Here is a 23867-nt window from a genome sequence, read left to right on the forward strand (position 1 = left end):
CGATCAGTCATTAGGTTAAACTTTGCTCAATTTTCTTTTTTCTGTCAGTTTTTTTATTATTATTTGTGTCGTCAATTAAAACAAAACGAAAATGATCTGTTTCTGCTTACTTCATCTTTAGTCACTAACGATTCTTCTGCACATTGAAAAGTATTTTTTTATTCAGCAACGCCCTGAAAATTCTCGAATAGAATTCAATATCGAGCCTAACCATCTGAGATTCTTTCCATTTGACAATAATTACTGATAAGGATTTTTCGATTTATGAACTAATATTTTGAATTATTTTTTATAACATTTTCATTTTCAACATATTTTTTTTTGTTTCTTTATATTTATAATGAATTTTTAACAAGATATAAATACTTATGTATAATTATGTACAAATATTTCCAAATAATGAAGACTCGCCTAGAACGATTCAAAGTAATTAAGATTTTTCGTCGTGTATATGTTGTACTACATGATATCCATCGTAAACTTTTTGTGCCATCCATGAAAAAGATTCATAAAGAGTTTTAGTGAACGTCACTCCCTCTCTTTTTGTTTGTTTGCCTGATGCTTTCTCGATGTGGAGCTCTCGTAAATGTTTCAAGTACTTGATCTCATCCCAAGTCATTCTCTTACACATCTTGCGCACCGAAAAAGGTATATCATGTCGTATATGAATCGTTTTTGTTTCGGCTGAATCGGGTGAATCGAATGAATTTTCCCTTTTATCATATCGAATACACATATTTCTCATAAAAGTATTTTTCGCTTTCAACATTTCGACTTCATGCCAGAAATCTTGATCTATATTTTTCAGAATGTTCCAAAATGTTTTATTGAAATGATTATATAAAATAACATCAGCCTGACTCCATTTAGTGATTTTCTCTTGTAAAGGTTTTGAGATATGTCTCCGCCACGATTCCACTCGATTCTTTAATCGAAAGTAAACAAAGTCATCTAATTCCCAACACAATAAACGTTTCAAGAGAACAATAGATTCATCAAAATATTCCATCATCATCACCAAATGAAATTGATGATCCAACTCTTCCAGCTTCTTATAAATCTCTTTATTGTTTTTAAAATCTTTCGATTCTAACCCTAAATCATAAAACATTCCATTTTGAATCAATTTCAATCGATCACTATTAATCCTCAAATCTTGAGTCAGAACATAATTGACTAAAACTTTTTCAGGGTCTTTAAAAAACTCTGTTAAAGTGTCTTCACTTTTTTTCATGCCCAAAATCTTATCAAAAGTCATGTACGAGAAGCTTGATTCGAACTGGCTGATGGGATTACGTAATATAGTGACGTAAACAGTATCATTGGGCATTAAATCAGTCATAGGTTGTTTATTGAATCTAGCATGATTACATAATATGTTTGGTTCTGTTCCGTTTAGAGAATAAAATGAAGTGTTCTTGAAGAACCAAGGCCAGTCCAATCGATTGGATCCGATGTTTGGTAAGACGAAGTTGAGATTCCTTGCTTCACCATATCTGTTGAGGATATTGGTGATGGTTGAACTCCCTGTTTTGTGTGTCTTCAGAAACACGATGTTCTTCTTACGTTTGCATGCTCTGTAGAAAGAAAAGACAAATTTTTGTGTTGTAGATTACTTTTTCTAGCTCCCAACTGGGAAAATTTGCCTTGGAGTTTGTCTCTGGTGAAAAATATCCTGCAGTTTCATCTTGCTTGTTATGGTTAGGGGTTTGAATTTTTTTGTTTAAAAATAGTTCTAAAAAAGATTCAGTGAGGATGTCCGAATATTTTTAAACAATAAAATTCAAAACCCCTAACTATTACAAGCAAAAGTTTTCCATTGGCATTTGATATACTTTCACTTTATAACTAAAAACTTAGCAAGGGGTTTTGGAGTAATTACTTCACGGCTACCTTATGTTTCACAGTTTTCATTGCTCAATTCCTTATCTCGATCAACCCTACTAAACTACTAAGTGGCTTTGGGAAGGAGAACGAGAAATTTTTACTCTTATACTCAAAGAAATTTTTTCGTTTACTTACTTCCGATGATGTAATCTTTCAACATGTTTCCCACCCACTGGGATCTTCTGTAACATAAATTTTTTTTGTTGTAGAGACAGCGCACCATTCTCGATGAAGTGCCAACATGACCAATATCGAATGACGAGAGGTACCAGAATGCAGTTCAAAGTCAACAGATAACATATGAGCCGAAATCTCGATGCTTTATGTCTCATTTTGACCACGAGTAGGAAACCCTTTGAACTCAATATTTTCACCTTTGCCGGGTTTGTATTCTTTCTCGATTCTTCAATCTAACTCTTTAGTTGAACTGTTTTCTATCTTTCTTTACATGCTGAACCTCGGTCAAACAATTTGAACAGTTCGTACACATCTTCAGTATAAACAAAGATGGCGGCTATTTTAATGATGGTTTCAATTTTGCACGTTTTCAGAAAATTATAGCCTTTTCAAAATTGATCAACACCAAAACAGATAATAGCTTCCATTAATACGAAAATAGGGACTGCAAGGGTGGACTTTCAAGAGAAAAGGTCATTAGAATGAACATGGATTTTAATATTTTTGAAAATAAATGATTTTCTCATCTCATTTATTTCGCAACCACTTGAGATTTGTGATTCGTTTCGAATTTCTTCAGGAATGATTCGTTGATAGATATCCCACGGCTTTCAACAACTCCGTGAAGAAACCTGATAACGAAAAAAAGGTCGGTAAAAATCTTTTTGCTGGTTCATTAGTGTTTATCCGTTAATAAAATTAAATAATACTATAACCAATGAAAAGGGAGAAGGCAAAACAAAAGATGGAAAAAACCTTTTTGTTGTTCATTTTTGTAAGGTCGATTTCTCTAGTGAAGTTCTACAGATAAATAAAAATGTTTTTCATGATCACAAATATCCTACAAGATGTATAATTGGTGGGTTGAGAAAATACAATATTCTTTCGAACTGAAAATATAACTTCACATGAAAGTATAATATTATTTGACGGGTCTACAAGATGTACGCGTTTGTATTTATGTTTTTATACAGCCTAGCCTGGTTTTGTGATGCTATTCTTCTACAACATTCACAGACTAATATTTTCCAACCGACGAGCCTCAACTCCTTACTACACATCAGTCATTTGAAGATTTCAGGTGCTGTCAAATATTCGACGATAGGTGACGATATGCACCCAGTGTCCGGTGTTTTGCACTCCTTGGCAGGTGTGAAGAACGAAAGTGGAAAAAGTTTTGAGGTAAATTTCTGATGTGTTTCTTGCTTTAGTCCCTGTCACTATTTAAAGAATATCACCACTTTTTGCCTCTTTTTGCCTCATAGGCCCCAATCTGTAAACACGGTTGAAAGATGGTTGTTCTTTATGTAGTTTTGCCAAATTTTATATTGTTTTGAAAATGTATTTTTTGTATGGAAAGTTAAACAGTTTTCCATAACTTTCCAGAACACACTTGATTATCTTTCATCGACCACCGACCAACTGGTTGAAATCCTACACAATTTTGAAGTTGGTATGCGCGTTGTGGTCCTCACAAATCTCCCAAGAGACACAGATATGAAAGACGTTACAAATCTGGTCAGTAAAATAGACAGTAACGGAATGCGAGCGGTTCATTTGAATCTCGAAGATGTCAAGGACGTGTCTAGTATATGGTATACCATCAATCGAGCAGTCGAATTGAAACTGACCACCTTTGTGTTGTTAATGCCTCCATTTTGCTCAATGTTGGTCATAGACGTGGCTTTGAGTAAACATTTGACTGATAAAGATCAGAGCTGGATAGCAGTCAACTTGAACAAGAAAAATAAGGTTGCATTAATGAGAGAAAGATTTCATGTCAATAATCTGCTGATTACAAAACAGCCGAGGAATCACACGCGCTCACTCGATCGGAGTCAACAGAACAGGTTTGTAGTGAAATAATAAAGGTCTCTCTTTTTGTCCTAGCTTTTAATTAAGTTTATCATGAAAATTAACAATTAACTGAAGATTACTATATAATTTTAAATAGTTCTATATACGAAAGTATTCCATTATCCTAACCCGCTTACACCATTTTCCTTTTTTATCCAGAGATAATAGCGGTAGCTTACAGACGGGTCAAGTGTACACCATTGAGCCTCCAAAATGGCGCAAAACAAAGAAATCATCAGATGTTAAACATTTCCTTCGATTTGCCACCATCTTTTACCACCCACTAGTTTTCCCTCTTCTACATATTCCGAACGAAGCTGGCAGTTGTGAAGTAGGTATGCCATGCCGATTTCCGAAGAAAATCTCCGGACTGTCCGGTGTTCGGTGGATTCCGGCATGTTGTTCCGGATTGATTTTGGATATTTTGCAGAACGTGATTAAAGATATGAACGTTGTGTTCGATTTGTACGTCGTTGAAGACCAAACGTTTGGTGGTTTTCATAATGGATCGTGGACGGGGATCGTTCAAGACGTTTATACGGGAAAAGCGGACGTTGGAGTTCACGCAATGACGCAATTATACCAACGTTTGGACTACGTAGATTACACGGAACCTATTCTTGGTTCATGGTTGGGTATCGTTCGGCGCCGTGAAAAACCGTCGCTACCCGTCATCAATTGGATATTCTTAACCAAACTTCATGTTAACTTGATCATTGCTATTCTAGTCGTGTTTGTTATCAACTTTGTGTTTGCTCTCGTTTGCGAAAACACCATGGCCAAGTATTTACGACTCAAACGTTTCCACACGAGAGACATGTTTTCTTATATCTCTGGACTGCTTTTTCAAAGAGACCTGGGTGCTAAGTTACCAGAATTCTGGTCCAGTCGGCTACCATGTATTTGTTACGCTATTGCCATGACGATCATCATGTCAACATACACTGCTAATCTTACGGCGACGAATATTGTTTACGACGATAGCGATGATTTTCAAGGACTGTCTGATCCTAAGGTATAAATTGAGGTGTTTTTTTTCAATCTTGTTTCTTGACGTTTAAATCAACCTCGTAATTTGGGTTTTGAACTTACATTATTCGATAAATTTTTCCTCAAGGTTATAAGTTACTTTATAAAGATGAAGAACTTTTGTTTCAATAATATAACTGATAAACTCTATTTTTCCCGAGATCAACCGCTACTCTGTGCTTGCTTTTCCCACGTTCTTGCCGGAGATTAGAAAGTTTAGTCATCCTACAGTAAAACTGAAAAACTAAGAAATTCTCTCTCCCTCTTTCTTAACTTCAGCTGACCAATCCGAGCAGCGAGTTTAAGATCACAGTGATGGGACAAACAGCATATGAGTTGTGGGCGCGAACTAAACCTCTTCTTTATGAACACATGAAAGACGCGATGGTACCCAATGATTACGTCGGTGTCAAGAACGTCCTATCAGGGTGAGTTGACTTTTTCAGAGAATTTTACGGGTTCTCTGAGTAGAGGGTGTATAGATAGGATAAGAATTTTTGTTTTTGAAATATTGGATGGCCTATGTGCTTTCCGCTTCTGCATAGGGCAGCTCTTCTAAGTGTATTTAAATACACCCCGTGTCACATACCCGGTGGGACCCCGCCCCACTGAAAGATTCGACCAAAATTCCGTCCCCGGTAGGAAAAAACCTGAAAATCAGTGGAATAAATTGCATTCCTCAACCATCCCCACTTGATTTTTAGCTGGGAATAATAGAATTTCTATCCACATTGGGTTTTCGATGGAAATTTTTACTGTTGGAAAAAGTTTCACTAGGGCTGTGAGACAGGGGTGTTTAGATTGAAATTGGAACTGTTGGGAATCGTTTGATAAAAAAATGCTGATTTGGTTTTGATTATTGTTTTTTCGTCCTTTATCAGATCATTGGATGGTTATATTGGAGATTACAAATTCTTGAAATATCTCTCACAACTCCCACAATTCTGCCATAAACTAAGACTTTACAAAGAGAAACGGAAATCCATATTCAGTGCTTTCATTGTACCGAAGAACTCGCCCTGGAAAGAGCCATTCTCGCAAGAAATTCTGAACACTTTTGAGACGGGAAAAATGGCGGAACTGCTAGATCGTTGGTTGTGGTACACAGCTTGTGAACAAACGGAGAACGACGTCAGTTCTTTCACGTGGCGATATTTCGGTGGACTTTTCGTCTTTACCGGAGCTTCTATTGGATTTGTCACTTTGGTTTTGTGTCTGGAATTTCTGGTGAATTGTATTCGTAACGTGCCATGAACATTGTGTGTTCTTTATATCCATGAAAACAACGTGTGTAGCTTGTGAGCCGTCTCTTCTACTTGTTGTTTCCCTGCTTTTCTGGAAATGTAACTTTAGTGATAACATTCTCATCAAGTATTGCGTGTTAAAGACATATGCTAGGACATCGACATATATTGTTGAGATGCACATTGTTGAACAAATCAACAAAACTTTTATCATAGAGATTAAAGACATATGGTTGGTAAACTGCCATCTTTCTCACTGGTATGTGAGCTGAATGAATGACTATAAAAGAAATTTATGTATGAAGTCTTTATAACTGAGGGGACGATGATATTTCATACTCATTTTTACTATACTACGATTTGTATTTTTAGACATTTTTAAATGTGGTTATTGTGAAAGTAAACTTTGTATACCATGAAAATCACAGATTATCGCAATTTCATTATGTAAGCATTTTGAGAGAACGAAAATAACCATGACAATCTTCTTTTTTTCCTGATAACATTTTTACAGTCTGTCGTCAAAGGTTGAACTTAAAGAGAGATAAACTGTGATACTCACGGGAAAATATGTGTAACAATTTACATATTCTTATTGTGAAATGAATACTGACCTGCTCTGAGATCTTTCAGTAATCAAATTTTCATTCTCATCTTGGCTTCGAACTTTGATCACTCGGACAGTGTAGTCGATTTTTCTTAGATCTATCAACGAAGCAACAATTTTCGATAATTTGAAACAACTTTCTAAAACAAAACAATGTTGGATATCATACTCATCAACCCGGACATCGACAAAAGGGTAATTTTTGGACAGCCGCTGACCATAAGCCAAAGGTGTCCATGCGTCATTAGAACCATAATAGAGTGTTAATCGTTCACCGAATTCTGTAAATATATCGGAGAATTTTGAATGATCACCGAACTGTGATAAATCGTCCAACATTTGAGCGATGTTTCGTGCACAAGTTGGAGTTAGTAAGGCTTTCAATGCTTTCTTCATGGCTTGTGCATTATCAGCTTTATATCTCTGCTCCGCTATCGAATAAATCGATTGCCGTAAAATGTTCGGTAAATTCTCAATAACGTGACCTGTCCGTATTAATGAATGTCGGAAATTTTGGAAACGTGGAACAAAACTTTTGCCTTTCGTTGTCTCCATTGTTCGTTCGAAGACTGGGAACAATAGAATGACGCGAACTATATTGTATTCTTTTGAAATCCTTTGGAGAAGAGATAAACTCATGTAGGAGCCAAGGGAGTGCGCCATGAGGATGATATTCTGTGTTTTGTGAAGATATTGTTCGATGAATTGTACTTTGTGGTTGATCTGCTCTTCCAGTGTGTATGCTTTCTCTTTGTTTGTTTCGATTCGTGGAAATATCTGACGTGCCAGACGATTGACCAGTGCGCTTTCGTGTTCAGCTATGTTGTGGCCTGGAAAAACATGCAAGGTGTAAAGAGTGTGAGATTCGAGTTACATCGTCCCTCATATTCTAGCGCTCTTAGCTAGGATGTTGAAGCTATATTTGATATTCAAACTTTATTGTTTTTTCTCTCTTAGGCGAGGACAATTTAATTTGTTGCTTTTCGGGCCAAGCTACCCAAAAAAGAGTGTCGGTCGGTCAAAATTTGGGAGTCTGTAAAGCAATGAAATAAAAATTTATTACCAAAATAAATTTGATTTTGATTTTGATTTTTGGAATTTCAGGGTCGGTCGGACCCGTAAAACAACTTATCGAAATGGGCTCGTCTTATAGATTTTGAAAGATCATATCCCTAAACAACTTTTTATCATATCATTTAAACGTTTGAAATGACTAACAATACCGGTGCTCGGAGAAAATCCTTTATCTTTCGGACATTCTTACCTGCGTATGAAACCCCAAACAAAGGTATTTGACAAAATTCATAAAGTTGTTCCAAAAATGAATCATAAAATTCAATAATACCAGGATTTCCTGGAATAAACAGAATGACAGTGTCTTCATTCCTGTTGTAATCGTTCGGTAAAATATACGCAATATTCGTTAAGATATTGTTAACGTTCACAGCTGTATATCGCAGCATTTTGTCTAAAACCAAGTTCTAGAAAACCCGGCTGATTTTGGAAAGACAGTTTTCGTATGTTAGTCTGGATTTTCTTCTTCTTGATATTAACGTATTTAGTTGAATGTTAATTTGAGCTTTCTTCAGAAACTTTCTAATTAATATCTACTTTGTAATTATAAGTTAAATATTGCTATGGGACACCGCATGAAAATAAAAGGGGTGCCGTTTTTTGCTTTTTTATTTGCTGCTACGTACATTTCATAGGGGTAACTTTTGATGTAAGTGTCTAGATCTAGAACAGGAAACGGTGTAATAGTAAGGATAGAAGGGTATCGAATTGTATACGCACACTCTGCACTTTTAAAGTTTTGTACCCATCTATCACCATGGCTTTATTTTTAGGGTCATCGAAATATTCTTATAACTGTAAACAAATAGATTCGAAATAACTTGGCCGACGACGATGTTGATGATTAGAATGTTTTGATAAACTTGAATATGGATGACAAAGTACTCAATCAACGTCATCATTATTAAGACGTAACAGCCTCTCATCACATGCTCGAAATTGCCCATTTTAGCAGTTAACGGTTTTTTTAATGAGAAACTGTTTTTAATGAGGTGTGCTAATTACTTGGTAATTATTGAATGCCGAAAGTTTCGAAGTTTCAAAAAATTAAAACCTTCAACGGCTCATTTTCCGTAGTCGGGTCCCTTCCTCTTTATTTTATCTTAATTGTATTAATAATTTTAACACAAGAGCAGTTGGAGGGAGATAACCGCCAACTTTCCAATAATTTGAAAATGAAGCCAAGCGTTTTCGTTGATATCATGGGTTTCTACTATTTTATGACAAAAGTACTCGACCCACGACACAAGACCTACTTTTGAACTACTAAAGAGGCAACTAAAGGTAGAAAGAAAAACGTCTCGAATTTTGTTTTTAAATTAGTTTGTATGTGTTTTATCTTGTCAAATTTTCAAAATTTATTTTCCGTATTTATGTACAATAGAAAATGACTACAAAGGAAAAATATTACTGCGAAAAATATATTTACAGATATTGTTAGACATCGGACGATATAAATAATATTTCGGACAAAAATCGAAATTCTTGTAAAATGGCGAATTCTTTTATGAATTAGTTAGCAAAGGTTCATATTGATAGTAACTTGACAGTTGAGATCGAAACATCTCAAAATAAAGATTCACAGGAAAATTCGTACATTCATTGTAACAACTTACATGGCTGACAGAAAATTCCTTGACAGTCCATCAGAAATTTATGTTCATCTTTTCTCTTTAATTCCATAAATTGATTTCCTTCCTCATTTAGGATCAAGTAGAGAGATCAAAAACATTTTCACTGAGAACGTCCATTGACCCCTTGGTAACCTTCTAAACAAACAAGATCTTATAGACTGGATTGTACTTTCGTTTCTCACGCTCATTAGTTTCAAGTATAGTCACTTGCCGTAAAGAAAAACAGTTTTTTGAATCAGGTCACCGTTTTATCTCACCAAAGGCGATCCACAAGTCATAACATTATCTCATTCTACCACTTTCTCTTGTTCAAGTTTTTACGAATTCGTCCATTCAGGGTAACATTGCAAATCACAAGCAGAACATCCAAACGAACCATCACACATAAATTCAGTTTTACGTGCACTCGCTGAAAGCCTTGAACGAATGTAAAATAGTTGTTGGTACGTTTTACCGACAAGTTTGTAATCAAATTCTTTCGATAAATGTTCGTCGCTGTAATCGAAAACCGAGTCTTTATCGTCGGTAGAGTTCGGTGTGAGAGGGGTCGTAGGGGTGACGGATTTTGTGGTCGATGAACCGTCACTTTTATTGCTTTTTATCGTCAGTTTATTCAAGTCAACGGAGAACATATCAACTCGTAAAGTATCTTGGTATCTATCAAAGAAACTTTGAGCGCCATCTACTTTATAGCGATTACTTTTTCGTTGTTTAAGAGCTCGTGCGTCCCGATGGTTTATCGAGCCAGCATCAAAGCTCTGTTGTTTTTGTAGAGAAGAAACCGAGCTCATTCTCTTCTTTTTCCAAGTAGCGTTATTCTCACTGTTTTGTCTCCGTAAAGTGGACGCGCTGCTTCGAAACGATCGTATCGTATTACGATCTAAACTATTCATGCGCCGTAAATTGAACTTTCTGGTCGAAGAAACACTTTGTGTGGTCGTTTCAGTTGTGATTGTTGATCGTGTACGACGAAAAGATGCGAAACGTCCTTGTTTTCGACGTTGGAAAGTCGTAACTACAGGTGGTTGAGTGAGTGTTTCAGGATTCTCTATATAAGTAGCTGCTATGAAAGAAGCTCGTTTGCTCCAAGGAATGAAAAGTCTTTTCTTCTTTTTATAATCTTCTTCTTCAAGTTCGTGTTGTAGAGTGATTGAATCAACGGCTGCTGGATAAACTCCTATAAAAACAAACAGTGAAAGTTATAAACACAAGGCGATAGAGGAAAATAATTAGTGGTCGTTATACAATGCACTATTTAAATGACATCAATGCAAAAGTTGACGTTCTCAAAACAAAACAATATCATGCAGTTACGCCATGCTTATCATGACCAATTATCATAAAAGCACAAACTTGTTCAACTCGTTTTCCTCAAGGTAAAAACCCTTTTTTGGCTTGGACTTTACAATCAGTTACGACACCTTACGCACCTTACAAAACTCATCAACCAAACCGAGAAATACTCATGACTTGACCACCAAGAACATATCATTTACCTTATTATTTGAAACAAAGAAATGACATAAAACAGCTCCTGGCTCGTCTATAAGCTTATCAAAGTGATATCAAATTTAATATGATTTTATGAACAAAAAGCTGTCTTGCCATCTATATAATAAGTAGCGCTGAGAGAAGCGGAGATGACGTCATTTGAGAAATTGTATCAAGTGGAACAACTCATTTGATGAGAGAAGTCAAATGCTCAATTCTGATTGGTTGAGAAGGACTTTGTCCCACAGACCAGTGCAAGAGGTGACAAACAAGAGGCTTTGTAGAGTGAGGTGTTCAACAATAACAATTTCTCTCTAAGAAGACTTCAACCGACAAACAATATCTTTCATGACATGAATCTTTTTGGCAAAATGTACATCCCTCGTCAACTGAGATTATTTTTTCCCACACATGAAAATACATCAAACTTAAGAATAACACAATAAAAAGATGACCTCATGACAGTCACGTTCGCTGGCTAGAAAAAATTATATCCAAGATTCTATTCAAGTCTCTTTTGCCAAACGACGTTCATGCCTTCTCAGCGTGTTTGAAGCAACAGGACCCTTCCCGCGTAACAACCAGGCCATATGAGTAAACGATATTTATTCCAGACCCTTCTGTCTTGACAAGTAGACTATCATAAGGGAAAATACACCAACAGCACGACTTGTAGCAATAACAAGATTTGCTGAAAGGACATAAACAAGATTTCTCATGACCACTCTAAAGAAACACATGCGAAATCATAAATCAGTAAAAAATCTGATGACAATAATCGCTTTAAGAATCACTTATCAATCACACTGCAAACGTCAGCAGACAAATGTACGAGTTATCGATGATATGACGAAACGATACTCCAAAAAGCCCCTTCTTAATGTTTAATGTTTCAAACAGACTGAAATTTGACCCTTAAAAAGTTCTCAGATACTATAGATTGATTTGCCTGAAGGTAGAACTCTTCCGAAAGTCTATGTGAAGATTCAAATTTCAAAATGAAAGTCAATTTGGAGGTCAATGCCTACAAAGCTATAATAATGAAATTCGATGACAATTTTGAATTTGTGTTTGTGTTCGAACAAAGAGTAAATTTCTAGATTGCCAAAATTACAAAACTTGTTTTTTTTTCTTCATTCCAAAAATTAATCAGTGAAAAAACTTTCGAAAACAATCAATCAATAGGAGGTCTGGTAACCACCCAATAACATCATTAACAAATTAAATCCAAAACTGACTCGCAAATTGTATCTTGTCAATTGTTGAGCAAATCTTCTCGTTTTAGAGGTGAAAGGGTGGTCCCATCTAAAGGAGAGTCATTAGAATCTTTCAATTTCCTCATCAGCCAATTGGTGCGGTTGGCAAGAAGTTTGTAGAAAATGCGATGGAAATCGAAATATTTCAACGCTGTTGATGCCAAAATCTTTAAAAAAGCCCCCTGAAGTGATAGCAAGCAAAAGTATAAATATAGTTTAGAAAATCTGATCGAAATTAATTACTGAACCAGGAATCTATAAAAGGAAGAGTAGTTTGTCCAAGAAAGACCGCTTAAAACTCATTTCCTCATCAAAAATTTTTGACTGGACAGATTTCTTTGGGGTGTAACAATGGAGAAGAAAATGATTTTTTCGTACCTACCATAAGTAAAGGTACCTAAAAAGTATAGGTTTTATGACCTTAAATTCATTTGTGTAATCTCTAGGTCCGAAAAACTTAATTTTTTTGAAGGGGTCTTTAATAAAATTTTTAATAATAAATTTTACGACACTTTGCGACGATTAAAATTCTTGAAATTAGGTATTTCATGAAAGTGCCTTATATTAGAGATTGTAAAAAAGTAAATTATACAATATTAGATTAAGTTTGGTGGTTAAGAGAGTCCAAAACCCAGCTTTGTAGGTTTTAAGGGGTATCCACTGGTAGCAAGCAAAAGTAACAAAAATAGTATACCGGGTGCACCAAAAAAAAGTATACAGGTTTGTTGAGATATTGTGAGCTTCAGGATTTAAATTTTTTGTTCATTCTTTTTTAATCGTATAGAGACTAGTTGCTCAAAGAACTTGGGTCTGCATTGAGTTTGCTCGTGTTGGAAATATTCATGACGTGCAAATAAAATAAAGAAACTTTTGGCAAAATATAAATAAGAAAAAAAAATCAGAAAAACAATGAAATTGTGTTTTTGTCATTTTGTCTTATTTATAGCGTGATTGCTGTTTTTAATGATTTTTTGAAATTTCGACATGGTTTTTTTTAAATAACTTTCGAACTACTTTTTCAAATTTAATGTATAATAGCTCAAAATTTAAGTTAAAGCATCCTCTATACGATAAAAAAGAATGAACAAAAAGTTTAAATCCTTAAGCTCACAATATCTCGACAAACCTGTATACTTTTTTTTGGTGCACCCGGTATATAGTTTAGAAAGTTTGATCGAAATTAATTACTGAACCAGGAATCTATAAAAGGAAGAGTAGTTTGTTCAAGAAAGACCGCTTAAAACTCATTTCCTCATCAAAAAATTTTGACTGGACAGACTGTTATACGTCACGTTCTGTCGGTGCAAAAGCTTTTCCCTCAGAAATATTTCCTATTTTTGATACAGAATAAGTTAAACAATGGAAGTATAGTAGAGTCTCTATAACTCGAACCAGGATAATTCGCCTCTCTATAACTCGAACCAGGATAATTTGCCTCTCTATAACTCAAATTCTCTGCAATTCGAAAGATTATTGAATATTGAATTCTGCTTGACATTCAAATTAGGGAGACAATATACAGAGATGTTTCCATTAAAACTTTTAAATGTAAAAAGAGAAAAATATAAAAGAGATATAAAGAGAGCTTGGACACACATCTTGAGATGGATGACTAATGAATGACTGGAAAGGATTATCGAAATTCAATATATTGTAAAAGATCAAGACAAAAACTAACGACATGTTCGAGAGGACATTGACAAAGTTTTGCCGAAAGACACAAATCAGGTGTTATTCATACGAGATATTACTTAACCTACGGCTTACTAGAAATAAATAAGATTTTCGCATTGAAGCCCAGGAAGACTACAAGGTTGATAAAATATCCAAATAGCGAGAGTCACATAAGGAAGTGTTGCATCAACAACCGTATTATGCCAATGATCTCATAACTTCAAAAGCATGTTACATAAAAACACATTTTCTTTTCTACAGAAAGAAGTAAAAAGTTTGTAAACCGCAAGGTCGGTTACTGGTAAGCTTAATGCCAAACAACTCGAACAAAAATGTAAATTCATCTGTAGCAGACCTGTCATGGATTAAAAGATCTGCAAAAAAAGAAGAAAATTTTGAGGCTTTCTGAACAAGATAAGACGGAAAGTGATATCTTACCTCAGAAAAAAGTCGAAAGAAAAAAATATCTATCAATCGTCCGGTAGAAAATCATCAACCATACAAATCTTTCAAAGAGTAAAAAATATTGAACTTGCAAAGGCTAACAACCAATTTCAATCTTTTACAATTTCATTCTAACAAGCTTTTGTATAGAGAGCACTTTTTTTCTTTGTCATCGCAGAAGGATGACGAAATAACAGCATGGAATCTCAGGAGAAATTAATCAGACACTGTGTTAACTTGTAAGCAGAAAAAAATTGTAATTGATTTTCATCAAAAACAAAGTCGATATATTTATGACGTCATAATAGCTAGCAGGATATAAAATAAGGTTATAAGAGAGAAAATATGAGCTGGATGAAAATCCGTAGTCAACGTATAGGATTAAGAACAGGAGCCAAAGAAATAATTGCATTCAGAGATCTTAAAAAGATTTCAATTCCTGGATATCAGAATGTAATAAACCGACAAATTTGACCGACTGTCTTTTGTTGTTGAGAGATAGAAAGCACTGTATAAGATCTTTATCATACTAAAATGTAATTGTAAAATCTGATAATTTACTCCACCGTCCAACATTTTGATATTTATATTCTGTGGAAGTAAATTGAGTAGAGCAATCATTGATACAGGGGCGTGTAGGAAGCCAGTAGGAAGGACCCTTCCGATTAGAAGGTCAATGGAATTTTTCCTAAATAAGCTAAAAGTTAAGTTTAAAAGTCACTTTTCCTGAAAATTAAGGGTTTTTTTGACAAATCATCTCAAGTTTTGCTAGGGGCAGGGTTTATAATAGTTGTTAAAAACTCAATAAAAATGGGGCAACAAAATGATGGTGTCAAAAATGCTCAAGAAAGGTGATTGCGAAATCTAATGACAAGAGGTATAGAGAAAGGTCAAGCTACAAAAAGATAAAAAAATGTTTATCGAATTATCTGCATTGCAAAAGAAAGGATTTTGTACGGGACAAACACTCTTTGGTGATCTACACGTTTTTTATATATATAAGGAACACGTTTATAAGGAACTCGAGGCTGAAAATGGTCCAAAAAATAAGGAATTGTTTAGGAGCTGCTCAGGCTGAGAATAAGAAAACAAGTTTTAAGGAACAGTAAGCTATGTAAATAAGGAACTCGATAAGGAACTTTGAAGCTGAAATTCTCTGTAAAAATAAGGAACTCCAGCCTCAGAGCAAAGTTAAGGTTCCTTATAAAAAAAACGTGTATAGAGTGAAATATGAAGTAGGATTCTCCATTCTGTCTCTATCTGAAGTACATTTTAGCATCATGAATGATGTTTTGAAATTTGACCTCATTGAATCACCCTCCTCTTCTTTCAATGGTTTTTGTGTTTTGATGTCTTGGAATAGAATATTGACAAATTGTTCGACTTGTGTGCATGAGTATATCAGGAAGGAGGTTGGTCTGCCACAAAGTGGTCAATATATTCGTCATCTAGACTCATCTCAAGCTCTTTGCATCATCTTAAAATGCATTCTCTCATGCATGAAAGATGCTCAAAGTACTATTGTGAGCATTTTTCTGATACAGACCGAACGAGTATCGTCGTCACAAATACTTCATAAAATTCTTCAATTTCCTATCGATGTATAATTATCGAGCTAAAGACGTATGCAATGATACGAGTCATAAAAACAAAGAATTAAAAAGTGTTTCAAAAAACATCACGAACTGAAATTGAATAAAAAAGCTTGAAATATTTTTCGTCAAGCCAAACCTCCAACAAAACAAAGGATTGATAAGAAGCCAAAAACATTGTTTACTATAGTTGAGAGGTAGCTTAAATCAAATCAACAAGGCCTGAGAAGGAAGAGCTTATCGCATATAGCTAAAAAAACTAGCTCAAAGCCGAGAAAAACTAAACGAGAACGACATAACATTACCAGAAACGTTTCAATACGAAGCATTTTAAAACAGAAATTAAATATTTGACTTACTGAAGATTTCTTTCAACGAGTGTAGAGAATGCAAGAAAAATTCGATCATTTCCCACTCGGTAAATCTTGAAGACTTCTCTTACAGAGAACTTAAAATCAGTCTGTTGGAAAGTTTTCAAAACATAAGCCCGAGAGGCTTCTTTTTAAGTCAAGACAACCGGCTGACATATTAATAGCAATATCTCTTGAATATGAAAATCTCTTCCTCGAGTTTATGAAAGAAACATGCAAACAAATCATCAAACAAATCTCAAGAAATCGAATAAAATACTCAACTCGAAACCGTCGGAAGATTTATTCAAAATTTTCTTCTTCCACAATATCTCACAGATTTTCGTCTGAAGAAAATGATCTTTGAAGTTTCAGCGCGCGCGAAAGAAGGAAGGAAGAATTCAATATACAAAACAGAAGCGCAAAGATGAAAACAAAAGTTTATATCGCGATATCATCATAAATTCTTTTTCTTCTTCATTTTCATAAAACATTTCTAATTATTATTGAAGTGACAAAGAAACCAATATTAAAACGCATACAACCCCTTTCACCTTTCTTTAAAACCAAATAAGAATGAGTCTATTCATATCTCGCTTCTAAGGGTAGCACCTGAAGCCCCTTCATCTAACTGTGACAACTTACCGCCCACCCTATCCCTCTATTTCTCTAACACCGAATAAAAGGTCAGGAGAGAGCTACTGACAGTACGCATACCAGAGCAGAGTTTCGAGAGTTTCGTGATCAAAAGGGGTTTTGTGTATGTCCTTTCAAAGATTAAGGATGTTATCAAATCAAAGCTGGTTCCTTATATAAATTGATTTGAAACTTCGAAATATTGTGGTCTAAACAACTTGTTAGAGAAATCGTATAACTTTTACATAAACCGTCAATGGTTTTATGTGTATGTAAACTTAAGCTGAAAGCTTTGCTGTTAAAAGGTCCATAGCAGAGTTTAAAAACTTTAGATATATATACACTAAGAGCAAGCCTCGTAATGTGAATCACTCCGGAAATATTTTGAAGTACATATCCCAATCATGGAGGTACTGGTTATACATTCGCCATGTGGGTCACATTCCACCCAATCTTAAAGAGAATTCGGGAAGAACATCTGTAATCAGTGAATATCTCAACACTTCATTCAAACAGTCATGCGCACTTTGAAAAGACAACTGGACTGAAAACTTATCAAAAGTAATGGACTCCCTATTCGGAGAGTACATCATTCTGTAATCAGTGCAGATATCGACGCTTCATCAAAGAAGTCTTTCATTTAGAAAAGGCTATTGAACGGCAGACTTAAGATGTCAACCAAGAATGTTCGGTTATACATGAGAGGGCCAGGGCTTGGTTATTATGATACTTCTTAGTTTAAGTGTACTAGAGGGCTAATGTCATAAAGACAAGGGGCACTTTTCCGGCAAAAGGCTGTTTTTATCCGATCGTTAATGAAATGAAAGAGGAAAGTCACTTGTGAATTCAATCAAAACATCACGCGAAGGTACCAAAAACTCAATGAACGATGTTTCCATGGAAACCACGCACAGAAAGATATTTGACAAAAAAGGTATACGATCCACATCATTCAACTATTACTACATTCGAAAGAATTACCTCCCACCTACATAACACAGCAGATATATTAAATACAACATGCCGTGTAAACCCACCTTTAATTAAATAAATCAATAAACGAAAAGGAAAGGATTAGCTTGGTTTTCATGCTACGCCAAAAATGTGAAATGGTAAACCCTCTCTGCAGACAGAATCATACTGCTCAAACTCTGCATTTTTTCATTGTCCATGAAGTAAATACAAGAAACAACATTGATTAAGAATTTCCCGTTATTTATAGGAGGTTTAGTTACTAAATAAATGATTTTCAAGGTGCCAAATTCATTAGAACGATTTCAATGCATTGATTTATCGATGGAAATTCGATTGAAGTGTGTGAACATCAAAATAGGCGTATTAAATATCAAATCCTTTCCCTCTTCCAAAAATAAGCTCAGAAAGACAAATAAAGAAACATTTAACAAACAATTTTGAGTAGAAGGAAACTGTGTAACAGTATGTGATTTCGATCATTTTGGCGCCTCTAATAGCTGCATATCAGAGACATGAAGTTAACAGGAATTCATAAAGTTGTTTCCATATGGACTTGCCAGTATTGGAAGTCTAATATTTTAGGTCTTAAGAGGAAGGGTGTATGGCAGAAAAAATCTGCAATAAGGTAGATCCGTTGTGTCTGGCCCAAGGGCTGAGATCTTGCCCAGTAATACACGTTTTTTTTTTTATAAGAACGTCAAAAATTTTCGAAGCCTTCGGATGTTCTTAGTTTTTTGGATTTGAAGCCTAAAAATGTTCTTAAAATGTTCTTATTTTCAGCATTTTTTTAGCATTTTGATGTAATTTCTTAAGAAAATGCATGTTTTTAAGTCTCCAAAGCCTTAGAATGTTCTTAGAATGTTCTTAAATTTTTGGGCCTCGAAGCCTTATGTTCTTATATAGTTTGTTCTTATAAAAAAAAAACGTGTACACGTTTTTTTATAAAATTAGTGTTTTTTCATTTCATGATGGATATTATTAACTTTTTTGGGAAAATCATCCTAAAATATTCTTACAACATTCTACGGTTAGGATCCTAATTCAGACTAGATTTAACATTTAATACATACGTCTTAAGCATAAAATGATATTTTTGTGAAAGTAGTGAGCCTTAATTTGGGCTAATTGGTAATTTATAATTGAAAATGCTCTAACATTGACATTCTTAGCTTCACTAGCCAAATTCTATGATGGTGATATTCTTAGCATATTCTTAATTTTTTGGCCAATTTCATCATGAATATTCTTATAAAGTACATTCTTATAAAAAAGCGTGTATGTCACGAAAGAACGAACCCCTTAGAAAGTGAAAGAGTTTCATGAACAGCGAGACTTCTCTGTAGAGCAAAACAAAACACACAACACGTCATTCCAAAAGCAACACAACCAACCAAGCCATGAGAAAATATGACATAATCTAACAACAAACAATAATCTTCAAACAAAACAAATGATACATTGAAACTGTTCCTAAAAAGTAACTAAAATGACATACGTACATTCGAGTTTGAAGTTTTCCTTGACACACAACCAAACGATAGACGGTTCGTTTAAGACAATTTTGACAATTTCAACTTTTCCAACCATCACAAAGGAAATAGGCTTCATTAGAAGGTCATTAACTAATTAAAATGATTCTAAAATTGTTCTCTAAATTGCAACCAATTATTCTTTGACGGTTAAAAATATCCTGGTTTCAAGATAAATACTTTATAAAGATATAAGATAAATGATTTTTTAACAATCAATAGATCTCAGGGAAGCCTTTCAGCTTAGGCATCAAGCAAATTTAAATTTCGTTATACTTATTCAATTAAGCCTAAAACCTACTCTCCCCTCCTCTTCAATTTCAATCATTGCTTAATTCTTTGAGACAGAGGATATTGGAAGCAGGAAATTTGGCTTGTTCAGTCTCCACAATGGATAAAAGAGTAATGTTTCCGTCCTTCCGTGGTAATATTCTGAAAGTTTTTAATCAAGTTGGATTTCGTTTAAAACATAAAATATCCGGCAAATTATTCTGAGCAAATGCTGTTTTGTCAGTTTGGAATCCAACTTTTGTTGATTGAGCTTAAAACTCTTGGTTAACCAACATTCTTTTTGTTTTTCTTTATTAGAGTTATTTAGCAATTGAAGATTTTTGAAAATGTCTAGTGGGCTTTTCCAGAAATAAAACCGTATACCCCTGTTGAGGAGGTCAATATCCGTTCCAAGGGGTTAAAGTTTGTTATGTGGCGGAATTTCATAGGAAGATATAAAAATTTGTCAAAAATAGCTGGAATTCCATGAGGGTAGCTTTTTAAATCCTACTAAAATTCAGAATTCCAGAGGGGTTTAAACCTGAAATTGGCTGGAATTCCAGGGGGTTACAGCATTTCCAGCCACAGAGGAATGGACCTCCTCAACAGGTGTATATGGAAAAGCCCAATACGAGTATCGTTGAAAAACTGTTTGGGCGTAAAACGCTGCCATCATTTCATGTCTTATACCAAATCCACAGCGCGTGGGGAGTTTTTCTGGCATGCACTAGTCAGTTGAAAAAGTAGCACGGGACTTCAAAAAAAAAAGAGTGGAGCCAAAAGGATTAGTAATGTTTTGATGAAAGTGTTTGGGACAAAGAACAATGTGTACAATGTTGCAATGAAGTGTAAATAGTCCACTGGATTACTGTAGAAACTACATAGCTTGGTAACAAAAAATAAACACTTGAAATTATACACCCAATGTAAGTCAGAGAATGACCTTTCAAAAAACACGTCATGTATAGGATTTAAAGTTTTCAAAATACGGATAGCAAGAGAAAAGAAAGTTATTAAAAAAGATAAAACTGATGAGCGAGAGCTAATGACCGATTGATTATAACATAAAATTAATCTGATAGCAAAAAAAAAAGTAAAATGTTGTCAGTTATACAGAGTTTTACTGAAAGTCAAAGGATATGACATTGTAACATAAAGTAATAAATTCACAAAAACTGTTTTGTAATTTGGATGTAAAATATCAGAAACCTCAATATATTCGTCAAAGCAAAGGGTTGAACCAAGAATACCACAAAATTAAAACCTACATATGAATATTGATTTTAAAAAGACATAGTTGGAAAATTGGAGCAATTTTTCTCAACAGTTGGAGTATGGGTAAAGGCACTTCAAGAATGCTAGACAATTACTACATCACTTTTGTTGTGGTTAGTACACATCTTTGATGCACAATTCAACAAGTCATTAAAGTTAATCATCTCACATCTCATTAACAAGAGACAAGAGAGAAGCATGAACAACAAAAGCAGATTATCCTAACAAAGAATGAATACAAAATCCAATTCACAAAAATAATGAACAGCCCTCAAAATGGACCTTAGGTTGTCTTTGAATTTCGCCATATCTTAACCCAGGTTCCTTAACTCTAATCAAAATTCCACAAGTCAAGCTATACCGCCTTCAGATATATAGCGAAGTTATACAGACGTGAGTTTTAGGAGACTGCATCGTGCGTTGAACTTGGGCAAAGAAAAAACCTTGCACATAAGAGTAATCTCTTTGATGTGTCGTCCATGTGTTACATGTCTGACGCGTAGAGCTTAAAAAATTGATATTTTCACTAACCTGAACATATGTCTTGTTCTGTATCCCTTAAGAAGCGTTCCAGCATCGGTTTGGGGTCGACCACTTCATCGATACGACTGTCAGGACTCAACATAACTGGCGGTGGGTGTGAACGAACTGAATAACGCCCCGTTGAAGAAGTTATAGAAGTGATATCATCATCTAAACGAGTTATATAGTCGAATGCTTTAAATTTTGACGGATCAAAACTTCTTCTTTTCGAGCTGCGCCGTAAAAAGTTCGGTTTTTTCGTTTCGCTGCTTGGCACGTAAAAATCCGCATATGAACTACTCTCCTCTTTCAAACTTATAGTATCTGAGTTCCGATTTGAAAGTTTTTGTATGAAGGTAGGTGGTTTGGGTGGTGACACTTTCGGTGGTGGTACTCGTGGCGGGGAAATCGGTAAGGGCGGAACAGCGGGTGGTTCGTTATTGTTTTTATCTTGTGGTATATACGTTGAGTTACGATTATCAGCCAAAGCAAGCTTCTGAAAAGAATTTCTCAAATTTTTGTTCACACTTTCATTGGTCATTTCCTTGAACGTTCCATTGATTTGTGTTTTAGAATCTGTATTTTGTTGTGTATTACCATTGGTCAAAATCTGACTACCGTTCATATCTTTACCGAGATCTCCATAAAAAGCTGTCTTGTTGAAGTCATAAAACAATTTTCGTACACTCGTGTATGGATCCGCAGCTTCCTTTGAACCAGGTAAATACCAACTCCGTGGTCTCAACGCTTCTTTCGTTAAATCTTTCACATTATGAGAGATGTAGAGAGAACGTCTCTTGTTATTTCGAAGTACAACTGGCATTCTGTGGGCACAATGGCAGCAACACAAGTGACAAGATATCACCTCTTTCCTTCCCTTTTCCGATCGAACTAAAAATGGATGGATGAATGTTCCACAACAACTTTCTATCAATACTATTCTAAAGAGAGAAAAACAAGGAAAATAAAAGTCATCAGTTTTTTTATTTTTAGTCGAGAAATTTCAGCCCATTTCTTAAAAAAACAGAGAGTAAATTAAACGCGTTGCTAGCCTTCCATATAACACGCAGTGATAAAAGTTCTTTAATACAATCACAAAGCCCCTTATTCCTCTCATGCACGTAGTATAAAACAGCCTTAATTATGCTGGAATGTTAATCATCTGACTTGCATAAATTAAACTCATCACAGAGAATTACCCTTAATAACAAGCAGTCTAAAAGAAAAATACAAGGCTATTCATTTTGACATGAGAGTTTTGATGAATTAATAAACTTCAAAACTGGGGTTAAAAATACGTTGAACTAAGCTTGAACTGAGCTCAACTATACATTTAGTAGTCAAACGAAAGGGAGAAATCTCCATTGTTTCTGTAATACGACACTTGCCTAGCCATAAAAGTTACTTTTTACAACCAAAATGTCATGTTTTCTGAGATGTTAACGTTTTAACACTAACTAGACAAATCTCTTGTTACAAACGAAGCCCTCTAAAAGACGTTTTCTAGACGTTTCAAAATATAAAAAATCTCACGAGAGAGGAAATTTTCAAGCACAAGGATCATGCGAAATCTGTCACCTACAATTTCCTACTACAGAACGGAAAAAGGTTGAACTAGTTTTCATACAACTATCAGCTTAATGTCAACAAAATATACATAAAAAATATTACTTGAATTCTTGTAAACGACCTATGGTCCATTCATTATAAAAAGTAAATTACCTGTAATTACTCAGGGAGATCCATCCTCAACATATCATGTGAGTTCGAAAGTTCCCTTACAAAATAAACGTTTTGAGATTCCTGATTTAACATAATCCTGGAAAAATACTTCGATTACCACTTGATTTCAAGGTGTACAGTAAGGTACAGTAAACAGAGTATTCAAAACTCTTACAGAAATTACTTGACTATGCAAGTACATACTCTTATCAAGATGAATCTAAGAATTTCTTTATCAACCGATCACATCAATCAAACCAGACAAGCTATATGATAAAGGATGAGTAGAAGACGAAGTATTTTTCACTCCCCTCACCTCGATGTAAATAAGATCAAAACTTCATTGACGCGTGAATCTCAACTAGCAATGAAAAGATGTCTTGCTCAATCCATATTTTTTGACACTGAAAACGAACAAATAAATTCTTTTGTCAGCAATCTCATCTCATTAGCACAAAAAACATAACCCGACAACAAAAATATCACGTATCACCAGCCATCCCAGGCATCCATAATAACAAATCTAACACGTTCAATACAAAGAGTTTTTCCTGTCCGAGTTAGACCGATGAATAAAAAATAGTCTGATATTTTCCATCATTTAGGAAGATCAATCTTTCTT

General features: G+C 34.8%; 4 protein-coding genes across 5 annotated transcripts; 1 reads left to right on the forward strand and 3 right to left on the reverse strand.

Annotated features, from left to right (window-relative positions):
- Window positions 1-367: 367 nt before the first annotated feature.
- Window positions 368-2270, reverse strand: LOC136819269 (galactose-3-O-sulfotransferase 2-like). The gene is made up of 2 exons (XM_067075499.1): window positions 2023-2270; window positions 368-1577 (listed from the first exon to the last, which is right to left on the reverse strand). The coding sequence occupies exons 1-2, from the start codon at window positions 2217-2219 to the stop codon at window positions 431-433; spliced, it is 1344 nt and encodes a 447-aa protein (XP_066931600.1). The 5' UTR covers window positions 2220-2270; the 3' UTR covers window positions 368-430.
- A 380-nt stretch (window positions 2271-2650) lies between these two features.
- LOC136819262 (glutamate receptor ionotropic, NMDA 3A-like) lies at window positions 2651-6283 on the forward strand. 2 transcript variants are annotated; one of them, XM_067075491.1, is made up of 6 exons: window positions 2651-2713; window positions 3139-3246; window positions 3451-3914; window positions 4081-4936; window positions 5230-5378; window positions 5832-6283. In XM_067075491.1, the coding sequence occupies exons 2-6, from the start codon at window positions 3178-3180 to the stop codon at window positions 6202-6204; spliced, it is 1911 nt and encodes a 636-aa protein (XP_066931592.1). In that variant the 5' UTR covers window positions 2651-2713; window positions 3139-3177; the 3' UTR covers window positions 6205-6283. The 2 variants fall into 2 exon arrangements, with proteins under 2 accessions (XP_066931592.1, XP_066931591.1); XM_067075490.1 differs by lacking the exon at window positions 2651-2713 and having other exon boundaries at window positions 2933-3246.
- A 77-nt stretch (window positions 6284-6360) lies between these two features.
- On the reverse strand, window positions 6361-8264 carry LOC136819224 (lipid droplet-associated hydrolase-like). Its single transcript, XM_067075443.1, has 3 exons — window positions 8066-8264; window positions 6809-7631; window positions 6361-6474 (listed from the first exon to the last, which is right to left on the reverse strand). The coding sequence occupies exons 1-3, from the start codon at window positions 8262-8264 to the stop codon at window positions 6414-6416; spliced, it is 1083 nt and encodes a 360-aa protein (XP_066931544.1). The 3' UTR covers window positions 6361-6413.
- A 1018-nt stretch (window positions 8265-9282) lies between these two features.
- On the reverse strand, window positions 9283-22458 carry LOC136819266 (uncharacterized). Its single transcript, XM_067075495.1, has 2 exons — window positions 21533-22458; window positions 9283-10686 (listed from the first exon to the last, which is right to left on the reverse strand). The coding sequence occupies exons 1-2, from the start codon at window positions 22344-22346 to the stop codon at window positions 9827-9829; spliced, it is 1674 nt and encodes a 557-aa protein (XP_066931596.1). The 5' UTR covers window positions 22347-22458; the 3' UTR covers window positions 9283-9826.
- Between the last annotated feature and the right edge of the window lie 1409 nt (window positions 22459-23867).

This window comes from Clytia hemisphaerica, unplaced genomic scaffold (genome assembly GCF_902728285.1).
Source record: "Clytia hemisphaerica strain Z4C2 unplaced genomic scaffold, Clytia hemisphaerica genome assembly, whole genome shotgun sequence".
NCBI classification, from domain to species: domain Eukaryota; kingdom Metazoa; phylum Cnidaria; class Hydrozoa; order Leptothecata; family Clytiidae; genus Clytia; species Clytia hemisphaerica.

Excerpts from the sequence above, each read along its gene's own strand:
- LOC136819269 (XM_067075499.1), bottom strand. The coding sequence starts at position 2,219 with ATGAGACATAAAGCATCGAGATTTCGGCTCATATGTTATCTGTTGACT. Across the intron at positions 1,578-2,022 it reads GAAAGATTACATCATCGGAA|AGCATGCAAACGTAAGAAGA; the intron begins GTAAGTAAACGA and ends TTCTTTCTACAG.
- LOC136819262 (XM_067075490.1), top strand. The coding sequence starts at position 3,007 with ATGTACGCGTTTGTATTTATGTTTTTATACAGCCTAGCCTGGTTTTGT. Across the intron at positions 3,915-4,080 it reads GATCGGAGTCAACAGAACAG|AGATAATAGCGGTAGCTTAC; the intron begins GTTTGTAGTGAA and ends TTTTTTATCCAG. Across the intron at positions 4,937-5,229 it reads AAGGACTGTCTGATCCTAAG|CTGACCAATCCGAGCAGCGA; the intron begins GTATAAATTGAG and ends TCTTAACTTCAG.
- LOC136819224 (XM_067075443.1), bottom strand. The coding sequence starts at position 8,264 with ATGCTGCGATATACAGCTGTGAACGTTAACAATATCTTAACGAATATT. Across the intron at positions 7,632-8,065 it reads GTTTGGGGTTTCATACGCAG|GCCACAACATAGCTGAACAC; the intron begins GTAAGAATGTCC and ends ATGTTTTTCCAG. Across the intron at positions 6,475-6,808 it reads ACTGAAAGATCTCAGAGCAG|TCATTCATTCAGCTCACATA; the intron begins GTCAGTATTCAT and ends TTTCTTTTATAG.
- LOC136819266 (XM_067075495.1), bottom strand. The coding sequence starts at position 22,346 with ATGCCAGTTGTACTTCGAAATAACAAGAGACGTTCTCTCTACATCTCT. Across the intron at positions 10,687-21,532 it reads AGAACAAGACATATGTTCAG|GAGTTTATCCAGCAGCCGTT; the intron begins GTTAGTGAAAAT and ends TTGTTTTTATAG.